Source organism: Miscanthus floridulus, chromosome 3 (assembly GCF_019320115.1).
Source record: "Miscanthus floridulus cultivar M001 chromosome 3, ASM1932011v1, whole genome shotgun sequence".
NCBI lineage: Eukaryota > Viridiplantae > Streptophyta > Magnoliopsida > Poales > Poaceae > Miscanthus > Miscanthus floridulus.
Window position 1 is genome coordinate 10,362,686 of NC_089582.1, and position 13,171 is coordinate 10,375,856.

At 48.0% G+C, this 13,171-nt stretch overlaps 1 protein-coding gene across 1 annotated transcript; it reads left to right on the forward strand.

Moving 5' to 3' along the window:
• The first annotated feature begins 5,691 nt into the window (after positions 1–5,691).
• LOC136544958 (cytochrome P450 93G2-like) lies at positions 5,692–9,413 on the forward strand. The gene is made up of 2 exons (XM_066537015.1): positions 5,692–7,381; positions 9,308–9,413. The coding sequence occupies exon 1, from the start codon at positions 5,734–5,736 to the stop codon at positions 7,330–7,332; it is 1,599 nt and encodes a 532-aa protein (XP_066393112.1). The 5' UTR covers positions 5,692–5,733; the 3' UTR covers positions 7,333–7,381; positions 9,308–9,413.
• The last annotated feature ends 3,758 nt before the right edge of the window (positions 9,414–13,171 follow it).

Sequence of the window (13,171 nt, forward strand, 5' to 3'; positions counted from 1 at the left end):
CCCTGCTTTCCCTTTTATAGGCCAAGGGAAAGCACGGGTTACAGCAGGAGAAAAGAGGAGAACGAGGGAGCGAGGGAGAGAGAGAGAGAAAGAGAGAGAGAAAGAGAGAGTTCTTCAGGGTCATCGGGCCTTCCTTTTCCTTTGCGTGGGTTCCACTGACACGGCAGGTGGTGACAGGGATAGCCCCACGCTGGGCGCCTATTTGCTTGATGATGCCATGCCCTACCGATGTTAGCGGGTCGTAACGTCCCACTCCGCCCCGACGGGCGACGCGGCGAACCAGCGTGCTGATCAGTGGCCATACAGGGAGTAGGCAGCATAGTGACCACGTGTCCATCACTGTGGGCGATGTGAGTTCCCTGCAACGACATGTCCCGGGGATGGATCGTGTTGAGACGTGACTGCTTCCTGCACGATGTCAGAAGTTTGACCTTGGGTCGTACTCTCTGGCCCGTAGTGGTTGGCGGCGCCGTGAGCTTCTATTAGGATCCATTCCCGAGGGGTCGGGTGAGGTGGAGCTAGCCCTCAAACATCGGGCGAGGCGGAGCTAACCCTCAGGGGTTGGCCGAAGCGGAGCCCGTGGCCTCGGTATCGGGTGAGGCGGAGCCACCCTCAGACGTCGGGCGAGGCGGAACCCGTCCTCGGGGGTGAGCCGAGGCGGGGCCAACCTCAGAGGTCGGACGAGGCGGAGCCACCCATCAGGGTCAGCCGAGGCGGACCCAACCCTCGGGGGTCGGGCGAGGCGGAGCCTGCGGCCTCAGTGTTGACCGAGGCGGAGCTAACCCTCGGGGGTCGGACGAGATGGTGCCCGTGGCCTCGGTGGTCGTCAAGAGCTGTAGTCACGCTCTTGACCACTCGAAAGAATCAATGCTGATGGTTATGAGCTCCTCCTCTTTAGATACCTTAGTATTGGTACTCGATAATTTGGCTATGTTGAAACTGCAAGCACCAACGGAAGTCTCGACGAAACAAGTACGACAAAAGCTCTTGGAAAGGCCGTGATCGTAGGAATTGGTATTGTCTAACAAAGAGGCCTAAGGGTATAAATATGAATATTCGTTGAAAAAAAGATTAAAAAATAAAAAATATACAGGGCTAGGTCAAGTACTGTAGTAACAATCCAATCCCAATCCAATCCCCGATTTCGATTAAGAGTTGAGAACGGGGCATGCATCAGTTCAGTTGAATGATTGGGATGGCAGATTGGGAGAGGGTGGCTTGCGTTCCTCCACGCCGCTGCCGGTCCTTTAATTTCTTACTTTATTTTAACATTATTTATTATTTATTAGCAATAAATAAATACATAAGCTCCTCCACTTCGCTTGACGCCGACCGGCGAACTGTTAGCTACGGACACTACCGTTACGACTTGTCTAACATAAAACAACGGCGTCCATGCACGCACAACGACTGCTAGTGTGCTCCGTCCATTGCTATAAATCTAAGCACGGCGGAACTAGCCCATTGCTATCAGTGGCGGATCCAGAAAAAATATTTAGGGGGGGCTGGACTAAACATAGAGCTAAGCCAGCCTAACTCAATTATGTCCCATACAAAACAAATATAGCAATTTCAATCAATTTAACATGACAGCTTAGATAAACACTCAAAAAGTATCACGAGAGGAAGTAAATGAAATTTTCATTACTAACCAACAGAGTAATATTAGTATCTAGGCCTAATACTTTAGGAATTACGAATCCGAAATTCCAAAGTAGGTAACGTTCATGTAAACACAATAGTTCTGTTAAGCACGATGGGTGACCAAAGCAACGAAATCCTTAAAAAAAACTGCTTACACGGGCTAGGGGCTGTCGGGCTAGTTGCCTGGCTTCGGCCATTCGGAAAACAGGAAGCAAGAAAGCAGAGAAGTGAAGAAAAGGCCGGTTTGCTCCTACTTGGGTCCTCCAATTAAATGCGGCCCAATATCCAAATAGCTGGCCCAGGCGGGCAGGAACGAGTGGAGGACGTTCATCTTCAACCTTCAGACGTTCTCCAGTTCAGTTAGCCTCTAGCGCCTCCTTCTCTTCCTCCCATGGCTGAAATTTTTAGGGGGGGGTGAGGGGGGGCTCCAGGGGCTCGGCCACAGTAGGGGGGGCTCGAGCCCCCCCAGCCCCGGTGGCAGATCCACCCCTGATTGCTATAAATCTAAGCACGGCGGAACTAGCTACCCAGACCAGCAGACCAGAAATGGAAGCAGCAGCTGTCGCCCCCGTGGCCCTGCTGCCTCCCGGCGTCCCGCTCTTCCTCCTCCTCCTCGCGCTCTCCACCCTCATCATCACCAGATGGAGATGGAATAACTGTAACAGCAGGCTGCCCCCGAGGCCGATGGCGATTGGGCGCAGCCGGCGTGGCAGCGGGACATGGCCGGCGCGGCAGTGCGCTGGCGAGCCAGCAGCGGTGCTAGGCCAGTGGTGATCGCGCCTAGAGCTCAGTCATGTGCCGTGCACGCTTTTTAAAGCAGCTTGAAAGCTTGTACACGATGCTCGAAAGGCCAAACCAACTGTTCGATGCACAAGAGGGTACGTTGGGCTGTCGATCAGAGTCCAGATATCGTACCACTTCCTAAGCCGATCGCTCTACAATTATTGCCAAAGATGGCTTCGTCGACCTTTTTAAAACTTACGCGGAACGACGTCGATTCGAACGATTTCACGTCGAATCCCAAATCCGACCTACGGGATGTACTAGCGAGTTATTCTTGTCCTCGACCGCACATGCTTCATCGCCGTTTGCAAAACGCTCTATACATTTTTGTTCGACAAAATTCAATCAAGTTACATGACGTGTATCATTGTTTCATGTTTCGCAAAAATGTTTCAAGTGACTAACATTGATTTATAATTCGTGTTATACACAGATGCACATAAATATGATGCTCACGCGATGTTTAGCAAGAACCGTACAACGTAACACCGAGGGTGTTACACATACTGGGCATGCATCTGACTTCTTGTACTCCTCGTCATGGTAGAGGATGCAGTCATTAGGACATGCATGTATCTTCTGGATTTCTAATCCCAAAGGGCAGACTACCTATTTTGCTTCGTACGTAGTGGCGGGCAATTCATTATCCTTCGGAAGCATCTTCTTTTGGATTTTCAGTAACTCCCAAAATCTCTTGTCAGATACACCATTCTTTGCCTTCCATTGCAGCAATTTCAGTGTGGTACCCAACTTTTTCTGCCCTGCATCACAAGTTGGGTATAGCAATTTCTTGTGATGCTCTAGCATGCGCTCAAACTTGATCTTTTCCTTTTCACTTTCGCATTCTCTTTGTGCGTCACAAATGACCTGACCAAGATCATCAGCAGGCTCATCTTCTGCCTCTACCTCTTCTTCAGTTTCCCCCATTGCAGTATCATTGAAGGCACCATATTCAGCAATAATGTCATCATCGTCCCATTGTTCTTTTTCACCTTCTTCTATTATAACCCTGATTTCTCCGTGCTTCGTCCAACAAATATAGTTTGGCATGAAACTCGACTTCAACAAGTGTGAATGAAGACTCCTTGAGCTAGCATATTCCTTCAAATTCTTATATATGGCACATGGGCAGCACATGAAACCATCGCGTTTGTTTGCCTCGGCCACACGTAAGAAAGAATGTACGCCCTCAATAAACTCTTGGGAGAGGCGATTAGCATTGTATATCCAATGCCGGCTCATCTGCATTACATGACATACATACCATATTAAAACCTAAAACATAATTAGTTAATTATACGACATGCATGTCACCACACAAGGTATTAATTTATGAAAGTCTCGCTACAATGTAGACAATCCCAACTACCACTAAAAAACTAAAGCTAAAATGCACTTCAGCAGCATAAGGATTTCGCGACCATTCCCAACTAAAACAGATAGATCATGTGTTTGTTCAACATCTATAGGCTTCTTCCGCAGGATCACTGTCTCATCAACCGCCGTAGCCGCCTGTGCAAGAGAGTTTTGCACGTGTTCAACAAACTCTTCCTCTCAGTACCAGCCTGAATATCCAGTGCCATCCCACTAAAATTAAAATAAAAAAATTAGAACTTTAATCACAATCATCATGAAAATCAGTATAAATTAATCATAATCATCAAATGCGACAAAATAACTCACATTGCGATCCGAACACTTGTAGAAGATACGGCCCTTGTTGAGACACTCCTTCCTCACCCGGTACTCCATCACAATCTTCTCCTCACACTTGCTGCATGCAATGAGAGGGAGGTCCGGCCTCAGTTGCTTTGGAACCCGATGAGAGGTCGAGTACCCGGAAGCAGTTGCCATCTACTCTCTATACTTATTTTTAATATAATATAAATTTCTCATTTTATAAACAAATAAAATTAAAAAAAAAACTCTAAAATTCTCTATATCTCTAAACCATGAAGTGTGCTATGCATGCTAGAAATGAAAGTTGAATACTAGTTTTGAATAACTACTTTAACTTTTCTTCATCCAAATATGCAAACTTTAAAGTGATTATGAGCTTAAATGGCTTACAAATAAAAAAAAAATCACCATAAAAAACCACATATATCTAGTCCACAAAATGAGATATGCTACTGATGAAACATGAGAGTATAAAGTTGGTAACCTTTAGAGCCGAAGAATCGATGGAGAAATCGAAGAAATCTTGTGATTACCGACGATGAGGAAGAAGAAAGGCCGGCGATGAAGCAAGAACACTGAGCTCGAAGTGGCTCGAACTCGGGGATGAAGAAGGGGAATATAGGAGGGGACCTTTAGTCCCGGTTGGAGACAACAACCGGGACTAAATGTCCCTTTCTAGTCCCAGACGGAACCTCCAGCCAGGAGTAGACTTTTACTCCCGGTTGGAGGGACCAACCGGGAGTAAAAGTTAACCTTTAATCCTGGTTGGTAGATCCAACCGGGACTAAAGGTCCCCTGCAGCAAAAGCCTGCTGCAGTAGCCATTGGGTATGGACCTTTAGTTCCGGTTGGATCTACCAACTAAGACTAAAGGTTATTCGAGCAGTAGTCGGTGTCACATCAGGCAAGTTAGGTCCCACCTCTAAGCTGTGTTTCAGAAGTAGTTGGTGCTGGGAGGGGTGTCATCCAGGAAGCCCCCTATTTGAGCAGATTTGGTGTGTTTGGGATCAGGATCATGCTGCTGTTTCAATGGGTTGCACATGTGTTACTTCGGGGGTCAGTGAGTTCCGGGTGTCGGATGAAAATGGTTGGTAGTCAGTTCGGCGAGTTAGAAGATGCAGATCAGTTGTTTATGAAGGCTAAGTTGTTATGGCCTCTTGTTGTACCCCTCGAGTATGTGACAATCCCATCCCAATCCCATCCCCGATTTCGATGTCGAGTTGTTGGGCAGATTGGCACTGGGTCTGGGACAGATCTATTAAGAGTTGAGCACGGGGCATGCATCAGTTCAGTTGAATGATTGGGATGGCAGATTGGGAGAGGGTGGCTTGCGTTCCTCCACGCCGCTGCTGGTCCTTTAATTTCTTACTTTATTTTAACATTATTTATTATTTATTAGCAATAAATAAATACATAAGCTCCTCCACTTCGCTTGACGCCGACCGGCGAACTGTTAGCTACGGACACTACCGTTACGACTTGTCTAACATAAAACAACGGCGTCCCCGCACGCACAACGACTGCTAGTGTGCTCCGTCCATTGCTATAAATCTAAGCACGGCGGAACTAGCCCATTGCTATAAATCTAAGCACGGCGGAACTAGCTACCCAGACCAGCAGACCAGAAATGGAAGCAGCAGCTGTCGCCCCCGTGGCCCTGCTGCCTGCCAGCGTCCCGCTCCTCCTCCTCCTCCTCCTCGCGCTCTCCACCCTCATCATCACCAGATGGAGATGGAATAACCGTAACAGCAGGCTGCCCCCGAGGCCGATGGCGCTCCCGCTCATCGGCCACCTGCACCTCATCCGCTCGCCGCCGCACAGGGCCTTGGACCGCATCGTGGCGCGCTACGGGCCCCTCGTCTACCTCCGCCTCGGCCCCTCCACGCACTGCGTCGTCGTCGGCACCGCGGACGCCGCACGGGACCTCCTCAAGCACGAGGCCAGCATCTCGGAGCGGCCGATCACGGTCGTCACGCGCCACCTCGCCTACGACGACGCCGGCTTCGTCTTCGCGCCCTACGGCCCGCACTGGCGCTTCATGAAGCGCCTCTGCGTGTCCGAGCTGCTGGGGCCGCGCACCGTCGACCAGCTGCGCCCCGTGCGGGAGGCCGAGCTGGAGGCCGTGCTGGGGGCGGCGCGCCAGGCGGCAGCCAGGGGTGAGCGCATCGACGTCAGCCGCCACCTCATCAGCATGTCCAACAACGCCATCATGCGCATGGTGGCCAGCGCGCTGCCGGGCCACATGACGGAGGCGGCCATGGACTGCGCCAAGCGCGTCGCCGAGGTCGTGGGGGCCTTCAACATCGAGGACTACGTGGGACTCTGCCGGGGCTGGGACCTGCAGGGGCTCACGCGGAGGACGCGCGAGGTGCGGGACAAGTTCGACGCGCTGCTGGAGATCATGATCACGGCCAAGGAGGAGAAGCGTCGGAGACGGCAGCAGGAGCAGGGGGAGACCAACACCACCACCACCAACAACAACGACCTGCTGGACATCCTCATGGACGCGGCGGAGGACAAGAACGCCGAGGTCAGGCTCACCCGGGAGAACATCAAGGCGTTCGTCCTCGAGATCTTCACCGCCGGCTCCGACACCACCGCCACCAGCGTGGAGTGGATGCTGGCGTACCTCATCAACCACCCGGCCTGCATGGACAAGCTGCGCGCGGAGCTGGACGCCGTGGTGGGCGCGTCGCGCCTGGTCGGGGAGCTGGACGTCCCGCACCTGCCCAACCTGCAGGCCGTCTTCAAGGAGACGCTGCGGCTGCAGCCTCCCGCCGTGTTCGCGCTGCGGGAGACCATCGAGCCGGTGCACGTCCGCGGCTACGTCATCCCGCCCAAGACCTCCGTCTTCTTCAACATCTTCTCCATCGGCCGCGACTCGGGCTGGTGGGAGGACCCCCTCGAGTTCCGGCCGGAGCGTTTCATGCCCGGCGGCGCCGGAGCAGGCGTCGAGCCCAAGGGGCAGCACATGCAGCTCTTACCGTTCGGGAGCGGCCGCCGTGCCTGCCCCGGCATGGGCCTCGCCATGCAGGCCGTGCCGGCCTTACTCGCCGCGTTGGTGCAGTGCTTCCACTGGGCGGTGCCCATCCCGCAGGGCCAGTCCACGGCGCCGCCCTTGGACATGGAGGAGGAAGCGGCGCTCGTCACCGCCCGGAAGCACCATCTCATCCTCATCCCAACACCGCGCCTCAACCCGCTGCCGCTGCCGGCAACAGCTGCCTAGCAGCTCCTACCTCCGTACAGCACCTCACCAGATCCACGGAAAGCAAAAGGTAGCGTGTTTGCTGACTGTAAAACACATAAGGGAGGAAAAACCATATGTTTTAGCACAAGCAAGCACATAGTTGTTGGTTGCTTGCATAACATGATTTTCAACAGAGAAGAAGTGTTTTAGCACAAGGTAACACACATTTGTTGTCTGGCTCTAAAACAATGAATTTTTAAAGAAGGCCCACGTAGAGGAAATTTGGTATAATTTCTGTGCAACTAAAGTTGGCCCATTAACTAAAATGACAAAATGATCAATTTAACAGTAGCAGCCCATAAGAGAAGCCAAAAACCATGAATACATAGGAATATAACTAAAATTACAAATTAGCCCATTTAACAGCAGCAAGTCATAATAAATGCCCAAAACCATGAATACGTAGGAATATAAAGACTTGAAAGAGAAGCCAAACAAAAACAGATCTGCGTGGGGAAGCCTCTACTCTGCTCTGCTCACGCAGGGCAGGGGAAAGAGGGAGACATCAAATTGCAAAGAAAAACAGAAAATGTCAAGAAGAACTAGAAAATTGATCCATACCTCATCAGCAAAGGTTAGTATCCTAATCTTTCAAATCTACTTTCTGAAAAAACAATAAAAAATAATAGCAACTCATATCAAAGACTATGAGAATGTAGATCCATGCAAAAGACATTCAGGATGGCAAAGATGGCATGTTGCTTGTGCTTGCTACAACAGTAGGGCATTGCCCTGGTTGCTCAGTGTGCATAAGAAGTAGGTCCAACACTTGGGGGTTCAACCAATTATTTCGATCACACCCTAGTTTCTCGACCAATACTTTGTAGGGACTGTTAATGCTGAAAATTTTAGCCACCTGAAGAAATACTGTCAAACTGACCGAGATGGAAAATTGCAACTAAGTGGCTGGTGCACATCTGAAAACCGAACAAGCAACTCCTTAGAAAAATCGAAGATGCAGAGCAGTAGCTTCTAGAACTCAGGGCGAAACTGAAAACAGCAGCCAAGCTGCTGCTGGGACTGCTGTGCTGTTCCTGCATAAGACAAGTATAGCCACACCACTCAGCAATCTTCAACTAATCCTCAACTAAAATTACAAATATATCTCTTATGCATTTGCTATATTTCTATTGTAAATGAATTACAGAATAAAAATAAAGAAATTGCACATTTGACATAGTGCAACTTGTATTTGCTGCTAATGCAATTATACTGTACATGTATAAAATTGCAGCTTAAGCAAAGGCTCAACAGTTGCCAAGCACCTATGCATTTGTGCAGCACCCCTTTGATCTGTTGCCTGTTGCTGGCTCTACCACTGGCCGTATGTGAAAATAGTGGAATAACAGAGGCCTCGATTTAGAGGCGCGCGGGGTGTGTGCTGAAAACGCAGTTTGCCCACCTTTGAAGTTCTATTACGTAGTAGTTAGGAGATTTTCTCAGCGTTATCATAGCTGTTGGCTACGTATACATAGAGCATAAACGACAAAATACTGCAAGCATTCTAGCAGCATGAATCCATTGTCTTCGCGCGCGCGCGTGTGTGGGCAGTGGTGAATCTGGGCAGTGGTGAATCTAGGATTTTAGCTTAGGGTATGCTGCTTAAAAAATTTTATATACAGTTCGATAAATCTATTTTAGTAATTCGGTAATAATTATAAATTTTTCAATATGATTCGATAAATTCAAGGATTAGATTCAGACCATCAACTAAATACAATATAAATAGTTCAAATATAGACATAAAAGAGTACCAGAGACTTACAATGCTATTTTTCTCACTGGTTTATTCGACGCTTACGAAGGGACATGAATGTCTTGGCTATGTCATTTTCATCAACTTTAAAAAAATATCTCGCTCAACGAAAGTGACTAGACAATCATTCAAAAGGCTAAATAATAATTTTCTATAAAAATTTGAAGAGCAAAGATGAAATTACCGTAAATATTGCAGACAAAACGTGCAAGAAATAGATGGCGATCCTCCAATTCAGAGCAGGGCGGAGGGCGGCAGCCGGCAGGCACCAGGGGCCAGGGCAGCAGGGCGGCACCGACTCGACTCACCCGGTCAGGGCGTCAGGCGTAGACAGTGTGTTCCTCCGTGGCTCCATACTCAAATTAGGAAACTGAAACGTCATGTACAGAGTCGGAGACTCAGAGCACGCATACCGTATGGGTTCATTTGCCGAGTGGGCCACGTTACATGGGCCTCCCGTCATGAAGCGATGGTGTCCAGGTATGCTATTTTATTTTTCTTTTTTATAAATACAACGTATACACTATATTATATAGTATATATATACTACTTGCCGCCGGTTTTGCAGGGTATGCCAGTGCATACCCGGCATACCCTATGGCTCCGCCACTGTGTGTGGGTGTGTGGGTGTCACAGGTTACCTCTTAGAGGGGTTTAGTTATCAATTGGTATCAATAGGGTGTCCTTGGAGGGTGACTGACAAACTCTCCTCTCACCTATCTATGGACCAGGAACCTGTGAGGTTGTGCAGCAGATACTGAGGGATGAGGCCACTAAGTCATATCAAACCCATCACAGACATACTAAACAATTAATTGAAGCTAGTAACATTTATATTTTAATGGTAGAACACATTTGTATTTTGCATATATACGCTTGAATCTTATTATCATATCACACTATATAATTTCACTCAGGGCCTTTAGCGAGTATCATAAGAAGAGCAGAAGCATAGTCCTTTCTAGAGAGATTTCGGGTTACATCCTAAGGACATGTTTACCCTACACAATTGATGGCACTAGTAGAGAACAGGCCTTTGATCCTCGGCCAAAATGGGCTCTAGTCCCGGAATTTTTTGCGCCCGGGATTAGAAATACCTTTAGTCCCGGTTGGTGTCTCCAACCGGGACTAAAGGTCCCTGCCCCAACGGCTACTGCGCCAGACAGAGGTGGCAGGGACCTTTAGTCCCAGTTGGAGCCACCAACCGGGACTAAAGGTATACTTTTACTCCCGGTTGGGGGCTCCAACCGGGAGTAAAGGTCTACTCCCGGGCCGTGGCTGCGCCTGGGGTTGGAAAGTTACCTTTAGTCCCGGTTGGAGCCACCAGCCGGGACTAAAGGTCCCCCTTTATATCCCGGCCGTCTCCTCCTTCCTCCCCGAGCCCGAGCTCAGCACATTTTGAAGCTCACTGCAGTAGTGTTCTTGCTTCCTCCCTCCCTCCATTGTTCCTCCATCCATTATTCGATTCCTCCATCGATTTCTTCGATTCCTCCGTCGATTCTTCAGTTGTAAAGGTTACCAATCTCATACTCTCATTTTTCACCATTGTCTTATCTCATTTTGTTCACTATATATATATGGTTCTTTATTTTGGTTTTTTTTTCATTTGTAAGCAATTTGAGCTCAAAATCACTTCAAGCTTGCATATTTACATGAAATAAGGTTAAAGTAGCTAGTTGAACTTGTGGACCGTGTTCATCTCGGCGAGCACGTTCTCTGCCGAGCGGTAACGGACGTCAAGGAGGAGCTTTGATTCTACGAGGGAGAGCGGCAACGGTCGTGGAAGACCGTGTTCCCTTCCTCGTAGAATTGGAGCTCTTCCGTGGTCAAGTACGGTGTCGTCCTGTGGAGAAATGCTCACCGAGATGATCACGTAAGCAAGATCAACTAGTACGGATGGTTATTTATTCACATGTCCTGATATCGTCGCAGTAGTCTATCAATCACCGTACCCAAACGTAGTATATATATAAATATAAACTTAGAAAATAGTTAGAAAATTATAGAAAATCCATACTAGTTGAACTTGCGGACCGTGTTCATCTCGGCGAGCACGTTCTCTGCCGAGCGGTAACGGACGTCAAGGAGGAGCTTTGATTCTACGAGGGAGAGCGGCAACGGTCGTGGAAGACCGTGTTCCCTTCCTCGTAGAATTGGAGCTCTTCCGTGGCCAAGTACGGTGCCGTCCGGTGGAGAAATGCTCGCCGAGATGATCACGTAAGCAAAGTCAACTAGTATGGATGGTTATTTATTCACACGTCCCGATATCGTCGCAGTAGTCTGTTATGTGTGTACACTCCCATTCTTCTGTTAATTTGCAGAAATATCATGTGAATTACTTACCTGCCGCAGTAAAAGACGAGAACACAATGACCATTAAAAATATCATTGTTTAGAGATCTAGATAATTTTATAGTTTCTTAATTTTATTTGTTTATAAAAGAAGAAATTTATAGTGTATTAAAAAATGAGTATAGAGAGTAGATGGCAACTGCTTCCGGGTCCTCGGCCTCTCATGGGTTTCCAAAGCGACTTAGGCCGGGCCTCCCTCTCATTCCATGCGGCAAGTGTCGTGATGAGACGAAGATTGTGATGGAGTACCGAGTGAAGAAGGAGGGTCCCAACAAGGATCGTATCTTCTACAAGTGTCCGGATCGCAATGTGAGTTATTTTATCGTATTTAATGATTATGGTTAGTTTATACCTATTTTCATGATGGTTGTGATTAAAGTTCTAATTTTTTGTTTTAATTTCAGTGGGATGGCAGTGGACGATGTTCAGGCTTCTACTAGGAGGAAGAGTATGTTGAACTCGTGCAAAAATATCTTGCACAACAGGCAGATACGACGGCTAATGAGGCAGTGATCCAGCCGAAGAAGCCCAAAGATGTTGCACAATCGGGGGATCTGTCTGTTTTAGTTGAGATTGGTCGTGAAATCCTACTGCTACTAAAATGTATTTTAGCTTTAGTTCTTTTAGTGGTAGTTGGGATTGTCTACATTGTAGCGATGCTTTCATAAATTTGTATCTTTTGTGGTGGCACGCATGTTGTATAAATAATTAATTATGATCTAGGTTTTAATATGGTATTTATGTCATGTAATGCAGATGAGCCGTCATTGGATGTATAATGTTGATCGCCGCTCCCAAGAGTTCATTGACGGCGTGCATTCTTTGTTACGTGCGGCCGAGGCAAACAAACGCGATGGTTTCATGTGCTGCCCATGTGCCATATGTAAGAATACGGTGGAATATCCTTGCTCAAGGACTCTTCATTCACACTTGTTCAAGTCGGGTTTCATGCCAAACTATATTTGTTGGACAAAGCACGGAGAAACCGGTGTTGTAATGGAAGAAGGTGAAGAAGAACAATGGGACGACAATGATATTATTCCCGATGGTGCGTGCTTCAATGATACTGCAATGGGAGAAGCTGAAGAAGAGGTAGCCGCAGAAGATGAGCCGGCTGATGATCTTTCTCAGGTCATTCGTGACGCACAAAGAGAATGTGAAAGTGAAAAGGAGAAGATCAAGTTCGAGCGGATGCTAGAAGATCACAAGAAATTGTTGTACCCAACTTGTGATGCAGGGCAGAAAAAGTTGGGAACCACACTAGAATTGCTGCAATGGAAGGCAAAAAATGGTGTATCTGACAAGGGATTTGGAGAGTTACTAAAAATTCAAAAGAAGATGCTTCCGAAGGATAATGAATTGCCCGCCACTACCTACAAAGCAAAACAAGTTGTCTGTCCTATGGGGCTAGAAATAGAGAAGATACATGCATGTCCTAATGACTGCATCCTGTACCGTGGCAAAGAGTACGAGAAATTGGATGCATGCCCAGTGTGCCATGCGTCGCGGTATAAGATCAGGCGAGATGACCCTGGTGATGTTGAGGGCGAACGTCCACGGAAGAAAATCCCTGCCAAGGTAGATAAAGCTAAAAAAGGTTTTAGTGATTTGCCTTTTGACATTCCTGGAGGTGATGGCGAGAAGACTCTAGGAGAAGCGGAGAAGACATTCATTCTATGGCGCAAGCGCTACATCATCATTCCAGGGATG

Bases quoted from the DNA above. Each gene is read 5' to 3' on its own strand.
- LOC136544958 (XM_066537015.1), top strand. From the start codon at position 5,734: ATGGAAGCAGCAGCTGTCGCCCCCGTGGCCCTGCTGCCTGCCAGCGTC.